This window comes from Mustelus asterias, chromosome 4 (assembly GCF_964213995.1).
Source record: "Mustelus asterias chromosome 4, sMusAst1.hap1.1, whole genome shotgun sequence".
Classification (NCBI taxonomy): Eukaryota; Metazoa; Chordata; class Chondrichthyes; order Carcharhiniformes; family Triakidae; genus Mustelus; species Mustelus asterias.
Window position 1 is genome coordinate 20,115,953 of NC_135804.1, and position 23,676 is coordinate 20,139,628.

Genomic DNA, 23,676 nt, shown 5'->3' on the forward strand with positions numbered 1-23,676 from the left:
GACTTCTTACTGTGCCCACCCCAGTCCAACTCTGGCATCTCCACATCGTGTAAAATAAACAACGATGGATGTAGAAACCCAATTTTTAAAAGAATGTATAAACCAACCTTTGGTCATGGAAAATGAGGAGACCTCAGTGATGTGAGCAAAAAAACTCCACAGAACTTATTTTTAAATGAAAACAGGAAATGCTTGATTATTGACTACCCAAATAGAACTTATTCATAATAGTTCATCTGCACACAAAAGGCTCTTGACCCCGTTATTGGGTCTTGGAATAGCCAGGGCTCTCTCATTTTCTATTATATCAATGTATGTTACATCACAAAAATAAATATCAGAGGTTGGCTTTTCAGTCGGGAAGTGGAAATGGGTCTAATTCCAGGTCCTGACCCCGTCAAGGGAAAATTTCAAACCCTCAGCCAATGAAAGGTCAGGTGGCAGCAGGCTCACCAAGCAATTAGGGATGGCAAATGGGAGGTCCTCCAGCACTCTGTGATTGACAGCCCCATCAGCTAAGGATGGAGACTGTGAGGGACAAGCAAAGGCAAGTTTTAAGAAGCTACAACTGCCTGGCCATAATCCAAGAGGAGGAATGTAGCCCAGCAACTTTAGGTCTAGAGTAGGGGAGTGGTATCTCGTGTGATTCATTGTTTCCCCCTCCCCATCTCTCGCCCAGAGCCCACCATCTAGGCTGGGACATGCCTGGCAGGCACGAACATGCCTGGCGAGAAGCTCTATTTAAAATAGTTCAGGAAGAGGATTGTGGAGGCCAGCAGTGTTAAATTGGGTACCTGTCTCGGATTCAGAACGTGACCCATTTAAAAAGAAACAACACAAAATATTTTGTAAAAAAGAGCATCAGTCTCGACTTCACCTCACACTGAACAAGTATAAAAATGTGTTAAGAAAGTTTGTTACACTTTATATTTTCGTATATAGTGGGAAAAAAAAATTCTATGTAAAGACGAGTTTAACCACTCCTTCATTTAACTATCTAGGTTAGTCTCAGTAAATTGAACAAGATTGCGGCACAGTGACAAATAGCTCAAAAAAGTAAATGAAGTAAAAAAGTAAATGAAGTAGTATCTACCACATCCCGGTGCAGGATCCTCATGCTATGGGATATTTCTTCCCCCCTTTACGTACTGTATCAACTGAGGTTGTTCCATTGATTACAACATTTGCGATATTGCTGCTGTATGGTTCTGAAAAATAAACACTTACTCAGAGCCCAAGTTTCAGGCTTGGATTCTGCTTATCCTGTACAGAATGCAGGGAATGTTACTTGTACACAGATTTGTGCAATGGTGTATTTAAGTGTGGAATTCCTTAAAGATAGGATTTTGTTAGCTGACTAAAGCCTGTTAAAAAAGGTATTTTTCTGTACGAAATAACTTGTCAAAGCTAACTGAGAATGGCTTATGGCTCAAGTTTCTTTTACTCCTTCTGGTACATCCTCCGGAGCTGATTTAAGTAACTGAAAAGTTAAAAAATCAGACAGGCAGGACGGAAGGTAGTGTTGAAAGAGTGGAAGAGAGAAAATAGATGTTCCAGGAGTGTAGAGGGGCTTGGGATTCTTTGCCAACAGTGCCTTGGAGATGTCATTAAGCACTGGTTGTAGGTTTTCCTTCAAGTTAGTTTGCCACTTAGGATATTTTTCTTTGAATGAGGATATGTAGTTTTCGCCATATTCTGTTTTAACGGCAGGAGAGAGTTGTTGCATGACTTCTCGGTGTAGATTATTCCACTGCTCCCTGGTGCCAAAGATACCTATGGAAAAATACAAATTTAAGGCTTTAGGTCACACATCTTTAGTAATACACTAACATTCAACAATAGCAAGAGAATAGTAGTAGGTTAATTGCAGAGTTAGAAAATATGTATTCCCAGTGTGAAGCCAAGGAGTAGTGATTCAACCAGTACATAGCAAAAGTATTTAATCTCACTAAAGCCACCCCCCACCGCCCCCTGGCCCACAGCACGCTGGGAGAATCCCGGCCCTGATTCCACAGATTTGAAAACCAGAGAGAGAGAGAGAGACTTTGCAAAGTAAAAATGTTCCTGATATTTAAAAAAACATTATTCCATTACTAGTCACAGACTTTCCCATTTCAATCTGGTAGCTATTGTGCAGGGTTAACCATGAGATTATTCATAAAGGCCCCCACCATCTCCACCTTGCCACTCGCCTGGAGGGGTGGTAATCCTCAGGTTAAAATCACCACCAGTCAGCTCTCCCCCATCCTTAAAAAAGGGGAGAAGGCAGGAGAGAAAGGCACCAAGGGAATTGCTCAGAGAGCCAGTGCAGACACAATGGGCTGAATGGATCCCTTCTGCACTATGACAACTCTGTGATATTGGCACCTATTCTGCCACCAAACAGGATCGGTACATTTTAATTTCTCAGCCGCTTGATGAGCCCAATTTCCCATCCCCCTTCTTCAGCAAACACTCAGCTGCCGGCCCAATATGGCCTAGCAGTTGTGAATAGCTAATCGTGGATAATTTAGGGAAATTTGCCCAGCAGGAAGTAGCTACATTCTGTCAACTTTGTATGAGTAAATCGTGACCCGAATTTGTTCCATTTTCATGCGGAGTTCTGTCCTCATCAATTAACAGCTACGAGGATGGATACTTCATTCCTTAAAATCACTACAATTAAAGCCTTAGTGCCCAGCGCTATTCGCTCAGATTTGTAACTATTTTGAGCATTTGTCTGTTCTTCCCGTATCACTCTCCTGATCACAGGGAAGGGGAAAATACCATGAGCTAAATTGCCACAAATCTGACTTTGGGACCGACTCTACTCGCTATCACTCAGCTACATGTGGTTTAATATTAAACAATAAGAGGCTATTCTCACACTGTAACAGGCACGGTGGGATCAAGAAATTTAGCACTCAAGTATGTATTTATTGTGCATGCTTTCGAAGCCAGGAAGTGTGCAATTTGAGTTTGTTTTTTTTTAAAAAAAACCCACTGCAATCATTATTCCTCAAGTATGAAGATAAATTGATTTTTGAATTGCAGTACAGGGTATCACTGAAAGGCATTTAATTCATTAAAAGGTGCTGCAATATATAAGTAAAACTGGTCATTTTTCAAGTAACTGTCAGAAAATCGATAAAGGCTTGATACCTATTACACTTTTATATGGACTGGGCTTCGCCTGTCAGGAATCAAATACAAAATAATTTCCTCAAACAATAAAATCCATTCTGGAGTGAATTCATATTTAAATTTAAAACAACACATTATTTCAGTCTGGATTATTACATTGGCCCGAGTGTTTCACAGACAAGCAATTCATCTATTTAACTGATAGACCTCTCATCTCCTTGAGCTCACTCACTATATACATAGAAATATAATAGAGAGCTGTATGCAGTGATGTATACTCAATTTATATATTACATATTTTAACATACGATTTGCTCACTTTCATTTATTGAATGTCAAATCACAAAAGAGGGAGACTTATGGTAGTTGGCTAGAATCTTCAAGGCTGCTGAGCCTTTTCCTCTGCAGATATGTCCGTGACAACTCTCACCAACTTTTACAGGTGTACCATAGAAAGCATCCTTTCTGGTTGGTACGGCTCCTGCTCTGTCCAAGGCCGCAAGAAATTACAAACGGTGGTGAACGAAGTCCAGTCCATCACTCAAACCAGTCTCCTTTCCATTGACTGCCTACACTTCCTACTGCCTTGGAAAAGCAGCCAGCATAATCAAGGATCCCACTCACCCCAGACACACTCTCTTCCACCTTCTTCAGTGGGGAAAAAGATACAAAAGTCTGAGGTCACATACCGACTGACAGCTTCTTCCCTGCAATAAACAATAACAAATGAAATCAAAAAGATACATACCTGTTTTGAAACCCCCAGGTTGGATGGTAGAAACTCTGACGTCCCAGATGGCAAGTTCTTGTCTCAAAATATTGGAATACATGGCGAGAGCAGCTTTTGAAGCACCGTATGCTGCAAAGCCTGGCATTGGCATACTGCCTGTATTAGGACAGAACAAAAGAAATATACAAATAAAACAATAGCATGAACAAAAATGTTGGCCAGACTTCCTTGGCTACATATTTTCAGCATTAACATCTAAGCTGCCTCACAGCACCAAGGGACCCAGGTTCAATTCCCGCTTGGGTCACTGTTTGTGCTGAGTTAGCATGTTCCCCCCGTGTGTGTGTGGCTTCCCTCTGGGTGCACCGGTTTCCTCCCACAGTCGGAAAGACGTGCTGGTTAGGTGCGTTGGCCATGCTAAATTCTCCCTCAGTGTACCCAAACAGGCACTGGAGTGTGGTGACTAGGGGATTGTCACAGTAACTTCATTGCAGTGTTAATGCAAGCCTACGTGTGACACTGATAAATAAACTAATTATCTTGGGCCCAATTGCAAAAGTAGAATGTTATTTCTGTTTTTTTGGTTATGCACTTACTAAAATTGAGAATTCGGAAATGCTGCCCAGGAAACATCAATGGGACTAGACAAAGTCCACATGGATTTATGAAAGGGAAATCATGTTTGACACACCTACTGAAGTTTTTTGAGGACACTTCGTTTTTAGGTGTACCAGGTGCTGCATCTGGCTTGGTGCTAACAAGAGAGTGGGGGATATGCTAGGACATATCTAGGTTACAGATTGTGGCTGTGTACAATTCCACAACTGCTGATGGCCCACAGCGCCTCATGGTTGCCCAATCTTGAGCTGCTAGATCAGTTTGAAATCTATCTCAATTTAGCACACCTATGTCAGACTCCTATCCACAGACTACAAGCTCAGCCTTCAACACCATTATTCCTACAAGACTCATCTCCAAACTTTGTGGCCTGGGGTTTGGCCCATCCCTCTGCAACTGGATCATAGACTTCCTAACCCACAAACCCCAGTCAGTAAGGATAGGCAACAACACCTTAACCACGATCATCATCAATACCGGTGCTCCGCAAGGCTGTGTCCTCAGCCTCTTACTGTATTCCTTATACACCTTTGATTGTGTGGCCAAATCCCCCTCCAATTCGACTTTCAAGTTTGCTGATGATACCACCATTGTGGATTGGATCTCAAACAATTACGCGACACAGTGCAGGAAAGAGAGAGAGAGAGAATCTGGTGAACTGGTGCAACGACAATAATCTCTTGCTGAATGTCAACAAAATGAAGGAGATTGTCACCAACTTCAGGAAGCGTAGTGGAGGGCATGTCCCTGTCTACATCAATGGGGACGAAATAGAAATGGTCGAAAGCTTCAAGATTTTCAGTGTCCAGGTCACCAACAACCTGTCCTGACTCCTCCATGCGGACACTATAGTTAAGAAAGCCCACCAACGCCTCTACTTTCACAGGAGGCTAAGGAAATTTGGCACATCCACTATAACTCTCATCAACTTTTACAGATGCACCATAGAAAGTATTCTTTCTGGTTAAATCACAGCTTGGTATGGCTCTTGCTCTGTCCAAGACTGTAAGAAACTAAAAAGGGTCATGAACGAAGCCCAGTCCATCACACAAACAATCCTCCCATCCATTGACACTGTCTACACTTCCCGCTGCCTTGGAAAAGCAGCCAGCATGATCAAGACCCCACAGACCCCTGACATTCTCTCTTCCACCTTCTTCTGTCGGGTAAAAGATACAAAAGTCTGAGGTCACGTAACAACCAACTCAAAAACAGCTTCTTCCCTGCTGCCATCAGACTTTTGAATGGACCTACCTTGCATCAAGTTGATCTTTCTCTACACCCTAGCTATGACTAACACTACATTTTGCACTCTTTCGTTTCCTTCTCTATGAATGGTATGCTTTGTCTGTATAGCATGCACGAAACAACACTTTTCACTGTATACTAATATAATAATGAATCAAATCATAACATAACGAAGGGTATCCTCAATGTGAAGATGGGACTTTGTCTCCACAAGGATTGTGCTGTGGTTACTCCTACTGATACTGTGATGGACAGATGTATCTCCAACAAGCAGATTGGTGAGGATGAGGTCAAGTAGTTTTTTCCCTCTCGTTCGTTCTCTCACCACGCAGTTTAGTAACTATAACTATATCCTTTAGGACATGGCCACCTCGGTCAGTAGTAGTGCTGCACCCTTGCCACCTTCAGCGTTTCCTCCAAGTGGTGTTCAACATGGAAGAGTACTGATTCACCAGCTGAGGAAATCAGCAAGCAATTACCCTGTGCATTTTTAAAACTTGATTCCACGAGATGTCTTGGGGTCCAGAGTCAATGTTCAGGACTCCCAGGGGAACTCCTTCCCGACTGTGCTGCCACATCTGCTGGGTCTGTCCTGTGGTGGGATGGTGACGGAGGGTAGCGGGACATTATCTGGAAGATATAATTCTCTAATTTTGGGAACTATGTCAGGTTGTTGCTGGTCTAGTCCATGAGACAGCGCTCCCAGTTTTTCCACACTGCCCCAGATGTTGGACTTTGCAGAGTCAATAGGGCTGGCTGTGCCACTGTTGTTTCCAGTGCCTAAGTCAATGCCGTGTAGTTTCATTCCTCTCAAGACATTTTTAGTGATTTGAAACAACTGACTGTTAAAATGCCTTTTTTTGCCAGTCAACCACATTGCTGTGGATCTGGAGTCACACATGGGCCAGACCAGGTAAGGATGGCAAAGTTGCTTCCCTAAAGGGCATTAGTGAACCAGATGGTTTATTAAAAAAAACGATAATCAACTTTCATTTCATGGTTATCCTTAGACATGAACTTCAAATTTCCCCAACTGCTGTGGGGGTATTCGAACCTGGGTCCCCAGAGTGCTACCCTGGGTCTCTGGAGTATGAGTCTAATGACAATACTGCTACACCCCATGGTGGTCCCACCTCCTTTGTAATGTGATATTAGTGTCAAGTAGCTATCTCAGGAAGAGCTCTTGGGTGGAATGAGGTGAAAGGGGGTCTCATGCATAGACCCCAAATTACTAACATTCTAAGTTATATGGAAACAAAGGACTTGCAGTCCCTAAACCCAATAATTTGTCGTGATAAGAGAACAACATAACTGAAGCAATTAGAACATTCACGTACACACGCACGCGCACATTATTCAGCAGCAGACAGCAAGAGCTTTATCAAAATATTAGCTTCACAGACTAATTGGGTATAAGTAACTGCAACATCTTATGAGCCAGACTATGTTGCTTGTATGTCTCGGAATCATATTCTAATTATTTCATGCCAATGTATTGTGAATATTAAGAGGTTTGCCAACCCTTGAAATAAAATGAAATGTATTTAGTCTAGAGCCCACCATCTCTTCTAAAACACAAATACATAATCCACTTAACATGACCTTTACCCGAACGGTTCCTAAATTAAGATTTTTTTTAATTATCGAGAAATACTTTGGAAGTGACACAGAGCTCACGGCTGAGCCTTGTCTATGCAGTGTGCCACAATAATTACCAATGAAAGAACTATACCTGAAACACTTGTGATGTTAACCAGTCTGCCTTTGGCTTGGCGAATTAACGGAAGGAACATTTTGGTGAGTTCCACAACCCCAAAGAAGTTCACCTCCATGCAACGCTTGTACATATTCACAGGAAGAAGTTCTGCATCAGCAACAAACGCCAGGACACCTGCATTATTCACTACACCCCACAGTCCTAAGCATAAAGAAAGAGTCATTTTGCAACAGGTCCACTTGGAAGCAGTTTTACAAAGGAAATGGAAATCAAAACTATGCTTTTAAAAAAAATAAGCACATACTTTAACATAGAACCCCTATAATGCAGAGGGAGGCCATTCAACACATTGAGCCTGCACTGACAACAATCCCACCCCCGGCCCTATCCCCGTAAACCCAAGTATTTACCCTGCTAATCCCCTTGACACTAAGGGGCAATTTAGCATGGCCAATCAAACTAACCCACACATCTTTGGTACGTGGGAGAAAACCGAAGGAAACCCATGCAGACACGAGGAGAACCGGCCAACTCAACACAACAGACAGGCAGTTACCCGAGGCCGGAATTGAAGCTGGGTTCCTGACGCTGTGATGCAGCAGTGCTGACTACTGTGCCACCGTGCCGTCCGGTCTTCCTTCTCTTGTTGCGAGTAAGGAGAGGGGCTGTGAGGTTTTGAAAACCATCACAATTCCGGAGTGTAGAATGTATATGGGATAAGGAGGGCGGGGGATCAGCATATTGAATTCGATGATCAGCCGTGATCAAAATGAAAGGCAGAGCAGGCTCAAGGGGCCGAATGGCCTATCTTGCTTCTCATTTCTATGTTTTTAATTAGTAATGTATTAATTGCATTCGTCAAGGTGCCGCTCAAAAGGCTGCAGTATAAAAAGGTGCACAGGTGATGTATTAGCTCGGATAGAGGATTGGTTAACTAACAGAAAGCAAAGTGGGGGTAAATGGGTGTTTTTCTGGTTGGCGATCAGTGACTGGTGATCTCAACACTGATGCCTCAGGCATCAGTGTTGAGATCGCAATTGCTTACAATTTACATAGATGATTTAGAGTTGGGATCAAGTGCAATGTGTCAATGCTCACAGATGACACTAAGATGAGTGGCAGAGCAAAGTGTGCAGAGGATACTGAAAGTCTGCAGAGGGATACAGATAGTCTGAGTGGGCAAGGATCTGGCAGATGGAGTACAATGTTGGTAAATGTGAGGTCATCCATTTTGGCAGAAAAAGCAGCAAAATGGACTATCGTTTAAATGGCAAAAAATTGCAGCATGCTGCTATGCAAAGGGACCTGGGTGTCCTTGTGCATGAATCGCAAATATTTGTTTTACAGGTGCAGCAGGTAATCGAGAAGGCAAATGGAATTTTGCCCTTCATTGCAAGAAGGATGAATTTAAAAACAGGCAGGTTATGTTTTAAGTTTATTTATTTGTTAGTGTCACAAGTAGACTTACATTAACACCGCAATGAAGTTAGTGTGAAAATTCTGACCCTGTTCAGGTACATGGAGGGAAAATTTAGCATGGCCAATGCACCTAACCAGCATGTCTTTCAGACTGTGGGAGAGAAACCGGAGCACCTGGAGGAAACTCACGCAGACAACGTGCAAACTCCGCACAGACAGTGACCCAAGCTGGGAATCGAACCCAGGTCCCTGGCGCTGTGAGGCAGCAGTGCTAACCACTGTGTCACCCCATGTCACAGCCGTATTCGGTGCTGGTGAGGCCACACCTGGAGTACTGTGTACAGTTTTGATTTCTTTACTTGAGAAAGGATCTACGGGCCCTGGAGGAGGTGCAGAGGAGATTCACTCGGTGGATTCCGGAGTTGAAAGGGTTAACTTATGAGGAGAGACTGAGTAGCCTGGGATTATACTCAAGGGAATTTAGAGAAATGAGGGGGGGGGAAATCTTATAGAAACATGTAAAATCATGAAGGGAATAGAAGCAGGGAGGTTGTTTCCACTGGTAGGTGAAACTAGAACTAGGAGGCATAGCCTCAAAATAAGGGGGAGCAGATTTAGGACTGAGTTGAGGAGGAACTTCTTCACCCAAAGAATTTAAGACAACTTTAGAAAATACTTTTCAACGAGTAATGAATATTTGGAGCAATAGGCAGTCGAGAAAAACAAATTCAACACATTTAAAGTGCTGCAACAGAAACTTACAGCACGGGAGGACATTCAGCCCATCGTGCCTGTGGCAGCTCTTAAAAGTGTAGTCATGCCAAGTCCAACACATCTAGAAGGATGAGTTTCAATTGCCTACAGTTCTTGAAATGACTCTTCTTTATTACTGTCACATATTTTATAATGCACAGCAAGATTGCACTTTTTGAAAAAAGCTTTGGCTTATGTTCTATGTACATTGTGGCTTCTCTCCCATCTCTACAAGAGTTTGTAGCGGCTTTTATTTCCAAGACAAGCTGTAAGCTTCCATTCCCAATGAAAGGAATTGCAAATCTCGTTGAAGTAGAGAGTTGCAACAGAATTTCTCGGAAAGCTTCAGAAATGTGAGATCATAGTTAAGGTCAGCCACACAGCAACAAGTCAATGTAATTTTACCCTACCCAAACATTAGCTTTTAAAATGGACTCATTACTAACCTGTGCTGCTCAGCTCAGCCTTCAGTTTTGCATAGGTTCTCGCTATCTGTTCAAAACTGGTGACATCTAGCTGGAGTACCTTCAGTCTGGTTGAGCCACTTATCCTCAAATCTTCAGCACCAGGTCCGTCGAGGTACAGAACGCCAGCAAATACAGTGAAGCCCAGTTGGTCGAGGTGTTTTGCCAAAGCGTGACCAAATCCAGAATCACACCCTGTTTAGCGATGGAAGCAAAAGGTATTGTGATTTCTACAAGAAGCATATTCTCTACCACACAGGCCCTTCTCCATCAGCAATGTCCCAACGGAAAGAGAAACAGCAATAAATTAAACTGGAAAAATATCAAGGAACATTCTTCTGATATTGTTAACCCAGAACAGAAAAACTTGCATTTCTATACTGTTTTTTGTGGTCAGGGGGTGGAGGAGGGTGCACCACACGGGGCATGGCCTGCATCTTTAAAATAGTTACTCTGAAGTGCTTTTTTTCCTTCTAACTCTTTCAAGTAACTATGAGCGTAAAACTGGCAGAACCAGCTGAAATTAACAATTTGAATCACTGTCGGACGGTTCCCATCCCAGCATAAATGCCCAGAGGAAGTTAGCACTTCTGGACAATTGCGGGATGAACCCTTACATGGGAACTCCCAGGAGGAATTCCTCAATGCATCCGTGGAGTATCTCCCAAATCTGACACTGGGGAGTGAGGAAGTTGCGGGTGAATTTGCTTTTGTGTTGATTGAGGGATAGATATTGGTCAGGTGGAGGAACCTTCTGTTTTGTAAGATCATGGTTTGCACCTTGATGGTCGACTGTGTTAAACATCACTTGGTGTAACTCAAGCACCCCAGACTAGCATGGCAGTCTCTACATGTATTTGTTGCATAGGAAGATATTGGGTTGAGAAGGTACGTATTCTGCTGGCTTCTCTGGTTATCAGCCAGAGGAGTTTTGTTGTTTCTGCTTGCCTCTTCCAATGCCTTTCCAAACAAACACAGTCAGCCTCCAGAAATCACAGCCATCAGTGTCAATGCCAGCCATTTTCATATCTCATTTGCAGGTGTCTTTGTATTGGAGGTATGGGCATCCAGAAGGTTGAGACCAAGTGGCCAATTTGACATACAGTAAGGTGCACAGTCAAGGAAGAAGATTATGAATTCAAAGTGGAAATGTGACGCATGGGCTGGTAGGGGAAGTGGATGGGTAAGAGAACGGGACTTGCTGAGCTTAGTGCAGGGGGCAGGTGGAGGCAGAAGGTGGTACTCCTCTCTTCAACTTCTCCACAATTTGAATTCCACATTGGTGCAGCAGAAGAACTCGGTTAACCAGTAACTGGAGAGGCCCCAGAGATGCTTCACAGCACCAGGGACCTGGGTTTGATACATGCCTGGGGTGACTGTTTATAAAAAGCATTTGGGGTACTAAGAACATATTCTGGCCTTGGAATTCAGTAGTACAATGGCTGTTTCTCAAGTTTCCCATAAGCACATGCTCATGAGTCAGAACTGTGCTATCCATCATCTTAATAGAAGCTTCCAAAAGGCATACTGCGTATGCAAATCAGGACCAAACAACTGCCTTAAAAAAGGTCTGCTGCAGGCCGCAAGGTAATTTTAAAAAATACACTTAAATGTGGAGTTGGGAGGACGGGGAGTGCTCCCCCCTCACCCCACCTTCAACATTGACAAGCCAACTGCCACGTTCCACCGTCTCCACAAACCTAACCCTGGCTTCAATCCTCACCAGCCATTAACCACCCATACCCTCCCTTCAGACCAATGTTACGTAATCATCTAACCCACTCTTCCATTAAATATTTACATGTGGATTGCTGCTGGCATGGCAGTAGCCCGACCTGCTATTCCATTTCATTGGCAAGCTGCCTGGAGGCAGCTGTTTGGTGTTCACAGTTGTCCAGCTGAGGGTAATAAGGTTGCATGTCCAAATTGGGTGTGCCTCAGGTCTACCTATTCTGGGTGGTGTTTCAAGGTCAATTCTTTAAACTTAGGAGCTGACTATATGAGTGTTTGCATTTATAGTATATCATATGTTTGACACCAATACAGTGCCACACCAACAGCAAATATATAATACAAGTTTTTAAGTCACATTGCGCAAAATCCAATGAAATTCTTTAAATCGAAAAAGGTATGCCTTGAAAGCGTGCCGAATTAGAAACAGTTTCAAACAACGCTTTACTAAAAGACAGAGCAACCAACTTGAGCATGTAAATAAAACCTTTTGGGATGTCCCATAGAATTTTACAACACATTGCTTACCTTTGAATTGTAGCCACTTGTTTTTATCTGGGTAAAATCAAAAATCATAATGATTTCAATATAATAAAAGATCAGCAATTTGTTGTTGATGATGATGATGCCAAATTCTGTACACTTATCAAATCATTCAGTTTCTGCTTTGCGGAAGGATGTTAATATCGTCATCAAAACAAAAAAAAAAAGTATTTTGATAAGTCAGTAACTCTCTGGGTGTAACTAATGTGCTGATGGTTCTATTTGTTTGCATTTCTCTATCAGCATGAAGGTAACAAATGGAAACTGTGTATTCAAAATTGCATTGAGTAATTTGCCCACTTTAAAGGCTACCATGCACAAATACTAACAGAGGGAGTCTAGAAGGAGAATAACGGAATTCACGTTTTAACAGCATGTGCAGTTCTGATTGTTTCTTACTGAATCTCCCTGGAACTTCACAATGGTGATGAAGAGGGTGAAAATATCAAAGATTGCTTTTACTTTTGGGGTTTCTTGCCTTTCTGCAGTAACAGTTAAATAGGAGATTTAGGGAACACAGTATGTTGTCAAGACACAGAGACATGTAGACTTATGACTAGCAAGAGCAAGGACTGCACAGATTTGAGATATCAAAAAAATCTCAGATCATGAGGGGGAATTCTCCTCTTTTGGAAAGAATGTGATCCTTGATCACGTACTGTTACTGCATTACAGACCAAGACAGCTTTGTCTCTACCCAATCTACCACATTCTGATGTGTTTTTGGAGCCATAATCTGTATTCCCACACTGGTAAAAATGGCTACAATGTTTCAGTGGTTCAATGACACATTTAGCAATCAGATACCACTATGGAGATGAAGAATTGGAAAATATCTCTGAGACACTTGTGCCTGCACAAGACAGAAATGATTATGAGCCAGTCAAAAATGCTCCAACAACCTACTTCACATCCAAAAAAAAATACATGAAACAGTTGCCTCCCAATATACGTATCCAGAAGCCAATGAGTCAACTGGCCGATGCTGTATGTAATTGAGAGAGTGGTCTATCAAATGCAACTTTGGTGACGTTGAGCATATTGAACAGGAAATCGAATCAAATAATCCGAGGTTACTTCTCTAATAAACAACACTGAAAAAGCATTCAGGAAAGACAGAAAGCTGTCAGTGTTGTTGGAGCTAGGAAGGTTGCTTTTGTTTTCCAAGTCCAGAGCGAGTGAAGTTGAGGCAGCCAAAGGTAACAAACACACTCCAAATTTAATTCTTGCGAACACTGTTCATTTCTCAAGTGATGGGAGCCATTTGCAAAGCAACAAACAGCAGTCTCACAGCCAGAGTTTCGAGTGTCCAAACAATGAGCGGGATGTTCCGGCCATGCTCGCCCCAAGAGTGGAAAGGTCCGCCTGAAGTCAGACCTTTGCATGGTCTGTGTCCCACCCACTACGACTCCCTTGGCGGGCGGGACAGGAAGAATCTGCCCAATGTTTCCACCATTACGGTGCTTGCTCACCACTGACAGAATGTCCTACTGATGGTAAACAGTGTGGGGAAGAAAAAAAAAACTTGCTTTTGTTGCTCACCTGCAGAACCATCTACTCCAACCATCACCACCTGAAGGGTGTCACATACTGGATATCAAAACAAAAGGGTGAGAATGGGTAGCCAAGGTAAGGTGGATGGCCCAAAATATATTTTTGTGTTCCCTTTTGGGCACAACAATCTGTGTCAGTGACCACTCGGGTGTAGCTGCTCTCAGATATAGGAGCATCTGTCAGCATCATAAGAACCAAAATGTTCAATAAACTTTAGGATTGCCCCATTCTCTGCAATAAGAAGTTTAACAACACCAGGTTAAAGTCCAACAGGTTTATTTGGTAGCAAAAGCCACACAAGCTTTCGGAGCTCTAAGCCCCTTCTTCAGGTGAGTGGGAATTCTGTTCACAAACAGAGCTTATAAAGACGCAGACTCAATTTACATGAATAATGGTTGGAATGCGAATACTTACAACTAATCAAGTCTTTAAGAAACAAAAGTATTCGCATTCCAACCATTATTCATGTAAATTGAGTCTGCGTCTTTATAAGCTCTGTTTGTGAACAGAATTCCCACTCACCTGAAGAAGGGGCTTAGAGCTCCGAAAGCTTGTGTGGCTTTTGTTACCAAATAAACCTGTTGGACTTTAACCTGGTGTTGTTAAACTTCTTACTGTGTTTACCCCAGTCCAACGCCGGCATCTCCACACCATTCTCTGCAAACCAGGGAATACTAAAGATTTCCCCTTACAACAGTGACAAATCACTGAATATCAAGGCACTTCTGAAACACCAGTCTCAAAGATCCTAAAATGAATGTTTGTATTCTGGATCATATCTGGAGAATGTGTCACGCTTAATTTTCCACACAGCAACAGATCTGCAAATGATTGCAGCCACATACACGATTCCTCGGGCATACCAACAACATTCCCAAACAGAGTGTGATACTGCACATTGTAACTGGAGAGGCCCCAGAGTTGCCTCATGAGGGAACTGTGAAAACCGAACAACTCAGGTCAAGAAAAAGTATGATTGCCTGAAATGGACCACATGATAGAACACAATCAGTGCTGACCATGTCAAGCAACTAAAATAGCAAATCTTCATCTTTTCAGGTTGTCTGAACTACCTCCAGGACTATGGATTGAAGTTCTTGCCAATTTTGCACACAGATTTGCACATTAGCGAACACCTGCTTGTTGGCACCGATGACTACAGCAGGTTCCCAGCCCTGGAAATTAGTTACGTTTACCTCATTGTTTCATCACAAAGCTTAACCATATTTTCAGAGTGTTGGAGGGCATGAAATGGTAAGTAGCAAGGGGAGGCAGCGGTGGTGTAGTGGTGTTGTCACTGCATTAGTAATCCAGAGACCCAGGCTAATGCCCTGGTGACACAGGTTCAAATCCCACCATGGCAGATGGTGAAATTTGAATTCAATAAAAAATATGTAATTAAAATTCTAATGATGACTATGAAACTATTGTTGACTGTCATAAAAAACCCATCTGGTTCACTAATGTCCTTTAGGGAAGGAATTCTGCCATCCTTACATGGTTCGGCCTACATGTGTCTCCAGACCTACAGCAATGTGGTTGACTCTTAAATGCCTCCGAAATGAAGGACAGTTAGACATGGGCAATAAATGCTGGCTCAGCCAGCAACACCCACATCCCATAAATGAATAAGAAAAACAATAGACATAGAACATAGAACATAGAACATTACAGCGCAGAACAGGCCCTTCGGCCCACGATGTTGCACCGACCAGTTAAAAAAAAAACTGTGACCCTCCAACCTAAACCAATTTCTTTTCGTCCATGAACCTATCTACGGATCTCTTAAACGCCCCCAAACTAGGCGCATTTACTACTGATGCTGGCAGGGCATTCCAATCCCTCACCACCCTCTGGGTAAAGAACCTACCCCTGACATCGGTTCTATAACTACCCCCCCTCAATATAAAGCCATGCCCCCTCGTGCTGGATTTCTCCATCAGAGGAAAAAGGCTATCACTATCCACCCTATCTAAACCTCTAATCATCTTATATGTTTCAATAAGATCCCCTCTTAGCCGCCGCCTTTCCAGCGAAAACAATCCCAAATCCCTCAGCCTCTCCTCATAGGATCTCCCCTCCATACCTAGACGCCCCATCCAACAGCAATGAGATCAGTAAGTTTGCAGCTACCTGGGATTTCACGCATCGAAAAGTCACACCACATTGGCCAAGAGCTAATGGAGAAGCTGAGAGATTCACACCTACCTTGAAAATAAGTGATTTGGACAACTATAGCTGGAAGCAAGAGCTGTATTGCTTTCTTCGCAATTACAGAGTGACTCCTCACACGACTACTGGAAAGCCTCAATTTAGATTCACCTTGGTACATCCTGTGTGGACATTTCTTTCTGAGCTACCCCGTGGAACTAATGATCAACATTTAGTTAATATAATCAAGAACTGAAGGACCAAATGAAGCTAAATGCAGAGTAAAACAAGACATTTAGATCAATAGCGCTAAAGCCAGGAGATGTGTGCTTAGGAAACACGATGGCTATTTTAAAGAGCAAACAACATCCATGACATCCAGTCATTTGTTGGGTGACCAAACAAAAAGATCAATGATTTCTGCTTAGCACAATTTACAAATCACACAAAACACGTCATTGTTCAAAGCATTGAAAACATCATTCTCAGGCACCGAATCAGATTCCAACATCAACATTTCAAAAGAAAGAAAATGAGTTAAGTGAGGCCACACCTGATGTCGGATGATATCCTGCTGAACGGATACGCCCATCATGGTTATGTTATAAAGTATTTTCAGTTGACAAACAAATTTTTCATTTCATCTGATTGAGTGTATTGTCAAATTAATAGAAGAACAGCTTCTTCTCTGCTGCTGTCAGACTTTTGAATGGACTTACCTTATATTAAGTTGATCTTTCTCTCCACCCTAGCTAAGACTGTAACACTACATTCTGCACTCTCTCCTTTCCTTCCTATGAACGGTACGCTTTGTCTGTATAGTGTGCAAGAAACAATACTTTTCATTGTATGTTAACACATGACAATAAATCAAATAGTGTTACTGGTGAAGTTTGTTATTCATATCCTGTTTAAGTTTATACTTTGCATGTTTGGAAATAAACTACCGAAACATGCCATGCCTCCCATTTTCTAAGAAGCAGAGGGGTGTAGTGAATTGAAAATTGCATTGTGCATTTTGTCCACTAGAAGCTCCCATTAAGGGAGTCTGGATGGAAAATAAAGGAATCCAAATGGCCATGGAAAGATTTGAAAAAGGATACGAATTTTAAAATCAAGGTGCAGTTTGACTGATGTAGATCACCGATCACAGGGACAATAAGGGAACAGGAGTCACTGAGAGTTAAGACGGGCAGCAAAGCATTGGATTATCTCAAGCTGACAGAGGACAGAGTGTAGGAGTCCAGCAGAAGTGTGTTGGAATTCCATGGCCATTTGGATTCCTTTATTTTCCATCCAGACTCCCTTAATGGGAGCTTCTAGTGGACAAAATGCACAATGCAATTTTCAATTCACTACACCCCTCTGCTTCTTAGAAAATGGGAGGCATGGCATGTTTCGGTAGTTTATTTCCAAACATGCAAAGTATAAACTTAAACAGGATATGAATAACAAACTTCACCAGTAACACTATTTGATTTATTGTCATTGGAGGTAATGAAAGGATGACTGAGGGCGTCAGTAGTAGGTGAACTGATGCAGGCGCAAAGGGCCAGTGGTGAAAATAGGCTGTCATAGTCATGGCACGTATGATGTCAAAGTTCACCATTTGGCTTAATCTCAGCATGTTGCCGGGGTGAAGGATAGGAAAGGTAGCTAGGGAACAAATTTTGGAGTGGGGACGGAAAACAATCCCTTCAGTTTGCACAATTTTAATGGAGATTTCTGCTCATCCAGTTCTGGATGTTGGAAAAGTAGTCTGATATTTAGCAAGGTTTGGACAACAGGGGGAAAGATGCTATGGTCGATCCTGTCAATGACTGCAGATAAGTGGAGAAGGAAAAGGAGGGAAAATTTACCTTTAACACAGTCACATCGAATATCATGTGTGACTTCTTGATAAAAGGTGTGGCAAGGTGTTGTGGGAAAAATCCACTAGTCAGACTTCGAGATTCAGAAAATACGATTTATTTAACGGAGCTCCGGGAGATAAGACACAAGTTAGTAGAATACCTTTTCTCGCTAGAATGCCGGGAGCAGTCCATCTTTATACTTTTTACACAATGGATGGACCGGTGATTCGAACATTATCACATCGTTTAGGCAGGTACAAACAGATATAGACATTTAACGTAGTATTGTTTTTATGAATGGGTACATTTCCTTATGTCTGTATCCATCAATGGTTGGTTTCGGCTCATTCAGGTGTTAATTGGTTTCCTCGCATTCATATTTTCCCGCCCTTCCTATGGCTAATCTATTCCCTTTGTTTTGGGTTTTCCTCATCTTAAAAGATATCTCGACCCTCTGCTTGGCTTCCTGAGGTGTTTGTTTACTATGAGTCACTGTCTGTGATTAAGAAATGGCTTGTCTGTTAGGTTTTGATTTAAAGGGATTTCTGATAAGTGGGAGCCGGTGTCTGCTTTTTCGGCTCCTTTCCCAGTTAACTCTTTATGTGCCAGGCAGCCATTTTAAAGTGTGCTCTCCTTGTATTTTCCCCTTACACAGGGGAAGGAAGCTGATTAGTGGGATTCTAATATGGATTTTCTGGGAAGATTGGAATGGATTTGTGAAGCGGTAACACGTACAGAGACTTGGGAGAGGAAAGGGAGGTTGGAAGTGGAATGGTAGTTGCAAAGCTGATGGGGTCAAGTGTTGGTTTCTTGAGGAGGGGTAGGTGATGATGGAAAGGATATTGTAATCCCTCCAAGAGTTGTGAATCTTTGGAATTCTCTTCCTCAGACAGCTGCCGGTATTCAGCTATTGACTTTATTCAATACCATAAATGTATTTGGAGACCAAGGGAATGATGGGATTGGAAGATAGGATGGGAAAATGGAGTGAGGTAGAAGATAAGCCACGATTTTACTGAATGATGGAACATGCTCAGAATTACTCCTGGTCCTATGTTCTTATAACTAATATATTGACAAATCAAACATCTGTTGCACGACAATATTTAGCTCAAAATTAGAATAGTAGAACCCTTCCTGAAGAAACAGTCTAATACAATGAGTCAGCACATTGTACTTCCAGGATATAAATGGTCTAATCTCAAACTCAAAGGGCAGGATTTTCCAGCCGCGCTCACCCTGAAATCAGAAAATCCTGCCCAAAGTCAATGGATCTTTGCATGGTCCATGTCCTGCCCACTATAATTCCCATGGGGAATGGGACAGTAAACCTCTGCCCAAAGGAAACCGGAGAACCCAGAGGAAACCCATGCAGACATGGGGAGAATGTGCAGACTCCATACACACAGTGACCCAAGCCAGGAATCGAACCCGGTCCCTGTAAGGCAGCAGTGCTAACCACTGTGCCACTCTTTATCCAGTTGGATGGCAGGGGAGAGGTGAAAGGAGAAGAACAAAGAAAATAAAGTGGGAAACAGAGTGATGGGTTTGGGTCAGGAGCGACAGTCAAAAATCAGTTCCCGAATGAACACAGGGAAACTCGGTTAAATAGGTTTGGTTATTTAAAAATTAGAATATATAAAAACCTGAGAAAACATGATTTAGGAAATATGAAAAAAGGAGATACAAGGGCAGAGCTAAAAGCTGGAAATCTCTTAATTGGATCATGGTGCATTGGGAAGTAGTCAGCATTGAACATCAATGAATTATTTTCCAAGTTTGGAAACAAGTTAAACGAGTGAGTTTCAACTGAGTGAACCGAGCACCTCATTCACTTCTCAAACAGAGCTCCTGCTAAGCTAACTTTTTTTTTTGAGGGGCTTGGAGCTCAACAAAGCATTCATAATGAAACCATCTGGGAACTGTTTAAGTAAAGACAGCTGGGTTCTCAACGTGTGCTCATCAAAAGTGTTTGGCTGAAGTCTTAGGCCCTCTGATTGGTAGTAGAGTATTATCATTCATTTCAGGCTAGTTCTTTGGCCAGTCAATCGTTTACTGCAGATCTTTTTATCACAGTTAACAGGATGGTAGTCAAGGCAGCATACGGCATGCTTGCCTTCATCGGCCGGGGCGTTGAGTTTAAAAATTGGCAAGTCATGTTGCAGCTTTATAGAACCTTGGTTAGGCCGCACTTGGGGTACAGTGTTCAATTCTGGTCACCACACCACCAGAAGGACGTGGAGGCTTTGGAGAGGGTACAGAAAAGATTTACCAGGATGTTGCATGGTATGGAGGGCATTAGCTATGAGGAGAGGTTAGAGAAACTTGGTTTGTTCTCACTGGAACGACGGAGGTTGAGGGGCAACCTGATAGAAGTCTACAAGATTATGAGGGGCATGGACAGAGTGGATAGTCGGAAGATTTTTCCCAGGGTGGAAGATTTAATTACTGGGGGGCATAGGTTCAAGGTGCGAAGGGCAAGATTTAAAGGAGATGTACAAGGCAAGTTTTTTTTTTCTATACAGGAGGGTGGTGGGTGCCTAGAACTCACTGCCGGGGGAGATAGTGGAAGCAGATATGATAGTGACTTTTAAAGGGCATCTTGACAAATACAGGAATAGGATGGGAATAGAGGGATATGGTCCCCGGAAGGGTAGAAAGCTTTAGTTCAGGCAGGCAACATGGTCGGTACAGACTTGGAGGGCCAAAGGGCCTGTTCCTGTGCTGTAATTTTCTTTGTTCTTTGATGTTAAAGCTACCAAACCCATCTTTAGACTCTTGCCAGTCTGTCAACACCGATTTCTCTCAGGTGAAAATCTATCCATTGACATTAGATTCCAACCTTTCTACAATCATTGCCAATATTCTAAACATTCTGTTCCCTTTGAGTAAGAATGTTGCTGTCCAAGTAAAATGTTTAAGTTAACTGCTGAGCCAGATTGTCAGCTAATTATGGTGTGTGTGTTTAAATAATACCTTTGCCCATCAGATTTCTCCTTTACAACTTCGTACTTGCAATTTAATCATGTATTTGACACAACACTTGGCAGCAGTTTACTGAAAACTAAACAATGTGTAATGAGCACTAAATTATGACTGTCTCATTAGCAACACTCACTTTGCTCATTAGTAATGGAGGTCTGCCGTAACTGTAGCTTGTCAGCAACTCTGTTCCTTCAATACCATAATCGCCAGAAATCCCAGTTGTTACTGTTAAAGGACGTGCTTATTCAGATGTGTCATGGTTTTAAGAATTCAGAAACTCAGCAACAGTTTAATCACAAGATTTTATGTTCCCCAATATTAAACACTGCCGTAAACTTCTTTAAAAAATTCTTTCAGATGTATGTGTGCGCACGCATGCGTGCACGCATGCGTGCAGTGCGAGAAATGGTGTACACCTGGCTAGACCTGAAATTTTTTATTGCCCATTCCCAATTGCCCTCAAGGTGGTGGTGAGCTGCCATCTTGAACCACTGCACTCCATCTGCTGCAGGAATATCCACTGCTATCAGGGAAGAGTTCCAGGATATTGACCCAGTGACAGTGAAGGAACAGCAATATATTTCCAAGTCAAGATGGTGTGTAGCTTGGGGGAGAACATGTAGGCACTGGTGTTCCCATGCATCTGCTGCCTTTGTTCCTCTGGATGGTAGAAGCTGCAGATTTGGTAGCTTTGACGGGTTTGTGCAGTGCATCCTGTAGATGGTACACATTGCTACTGCTATGGAGGGGATCAATGTCATAGGTGGTGAAATGGATGCCAATCAAGTAGGCTGCTTTGTCCTGGATGGCGTTGAGCTTCTGGAGTGTTGATGGAACTGCACTTATCCAGGCAAGTGGAGGGCATTCCATCACACTCCTGTCGTGCTTTAACCGCGGATGGCGGTTAACCTTTAGGGAGACAGGAGGCATGTTGCCCACCACAGTATTCCCAGCCTCTTGCATGCTCTTGTAGCCAGTGTTTATATGGCTCTTTCAGTTCAGTTTCTGTTTGATGGTAACTCTCAGAAGTTGATGGTGGGGGATTCATTGCCATCACCTTCAGTGTGCCAGTGCAGCTTTCGGTCATCTGAGGAAGTACGTGTTTGACAATCAGGAACTCAGACCTACAGAGCAGAAGTGACACCTGCCCTCCGATTTGGTTCAGACGTGAACGATGTGCACCAGGCACCTCAAAACACTGGAGATGTACCACTACCACCAGCTCTGCCTCCACAATGTCCTGCAAATCTATTGGCAAGATATGGGCACCAATGTCAGTGTTCTCACTCTGTCCAACATCGAAGCATTGACCATATTCGATCAGTTCCACTGGGCAGGCCACAACGTCCGCATGCCCGACACGAGACTCCCAAAACAAATGCTCCACTAGGAGCTTCCACACTGCAACTGTGCCCCAGGAGGACAGAAGAAATCCTTCTTGAAAAGTGTAACATCCCCACCGACAGTTTGGGGAATCCCTGGCCCAAGACTGCCCAATGTGGAGGAAAAGCATCTAGAGAGCAGATGAACCCCTCAAGGTTCATCACCAAGAGCAAGCTGATGCAAAGCATCAATGACGAAAGGAATATGTGACAACCCAGGCACCCACTCGGCCAACTACCATTTGCCCATCTATAACAAAAAGACTGTGGATCACACATGATGCTCCTTAGTCATCCGATAATTCCTTTTTAATGGAAGCAAGTCATCCTTGACTCCAAGGGACAATTGGTAATATAGTTTGTGGAAGTAAAGGCATTATAGTTGAATGCCTCTTTTGTTGTGTTATACACCTGGGATTAAACCAATTGCCCTCAATATCTGGATATATAAGGTGGAAGAAAAATGCCATTGACTGTCAAAGGGAGATGCTTGGGCTCCCTCTAATTGAAGACTGTCATTCTCTGGCGCCTGTGTGATGCAAATGTTACTTGCCACTTATCCGCCCAAGCCTGAATGTTATTCAGCTCTTGTTGCATATGTACACAGCCTGCTTCACTATCGGAGTCATCGCAAATGTTACTGAACATCATGGGCAGTCAGTGATTATCCCTATTTCTGACTTTCATAGAAATCATAGAAACCCTACAGTGCAGAAGGAGGCCATTTGGCCCATCGAGTCTGCACCGACCACAATCCCACCCAGGCCCTACTCCCATATCCCTACATATTTACCCGCTAATCCCTCTAACCTACGCACCTCAGGACTCTAAGAGGCAATCTTTAGCATGGCCAATCAACCTGACCCGCACATCTTTGGACTGTGGGAGGAAACTGGAGCACCCGGAGGAAACCCACGCAGACACGAGGAGAATGTGTAAACTCCACACAGACAGTGACCCAAGCCGGGAATCAAACCCAGGTCCCTGGAACTGTGAAGCAGCAGTGCTAACCACTGTGCTATCGTGCCGGCCTGATGGAAGGTCATTTATGAAGTAGTTGAAGATGGTTGGTCCTTGGACACTAACTATCCTGAGGAACTCCTGCAATGATGGCCTGGGATTGAGATGATTGTAAACCTCCGTGACTCTATAAGTGCTTCCTACAAGTAATGTTCAACATGGAAGAGTGAGAGGAATAATCTGCAGGAGGTTCTCTTACCCATGTGGGTAAACTGAAAGGGTTTAAGAATGAAGTGCTCCACAGTCTTTAAAACTTGGTGTCAAGATGATGCACAGTAGGCAGTCTAGGTCTGCATGCTCCAGCAAACTGCATCATAATGTTCAGTTATTTTTGAATTTATATTTTCAGTCCCTGCTTTAGCCCTGTTCAAAGGATCAGAAAGGG

General features: G+C 42.9%; 1 protein-coding gene across 1 annotated transcript in view; it reads right to left on the reverse strand.

Annotated features, from left to right (window-relative positions):
- Positions 1–1,429: 1,429 nt before the first annotated feature.
- Positions 1,430–23,676, reverse strand: part of hsd17b2 (hydroxysteroid (17-beta) dehydrogenase 2) — a 29,839-nt gene continuing 7,592 nt past the window's right edge. Inside the window, exons 2-5 of the mRNA XM_078210231.1 lie at positions 10,055–10,267; positions 7,452–7,637; positions 3,872–4,009; positions 1,430–1,773 (exon numbers count right to left, since the gene is read on the reverse strand). Of these exons, the coding sequence (XP_078066357.1) occupies positions 1,430–1,773; positions 3,872–4,009; positions 7,452–7,637; positions 10,055–10,267 (881 nt within the window). The remainder of the gene's footprint in view (positions 1,774–3,871; positions 4,010–7,451; positions 7,638–10,054; positions 10,268–23,676) is intronic.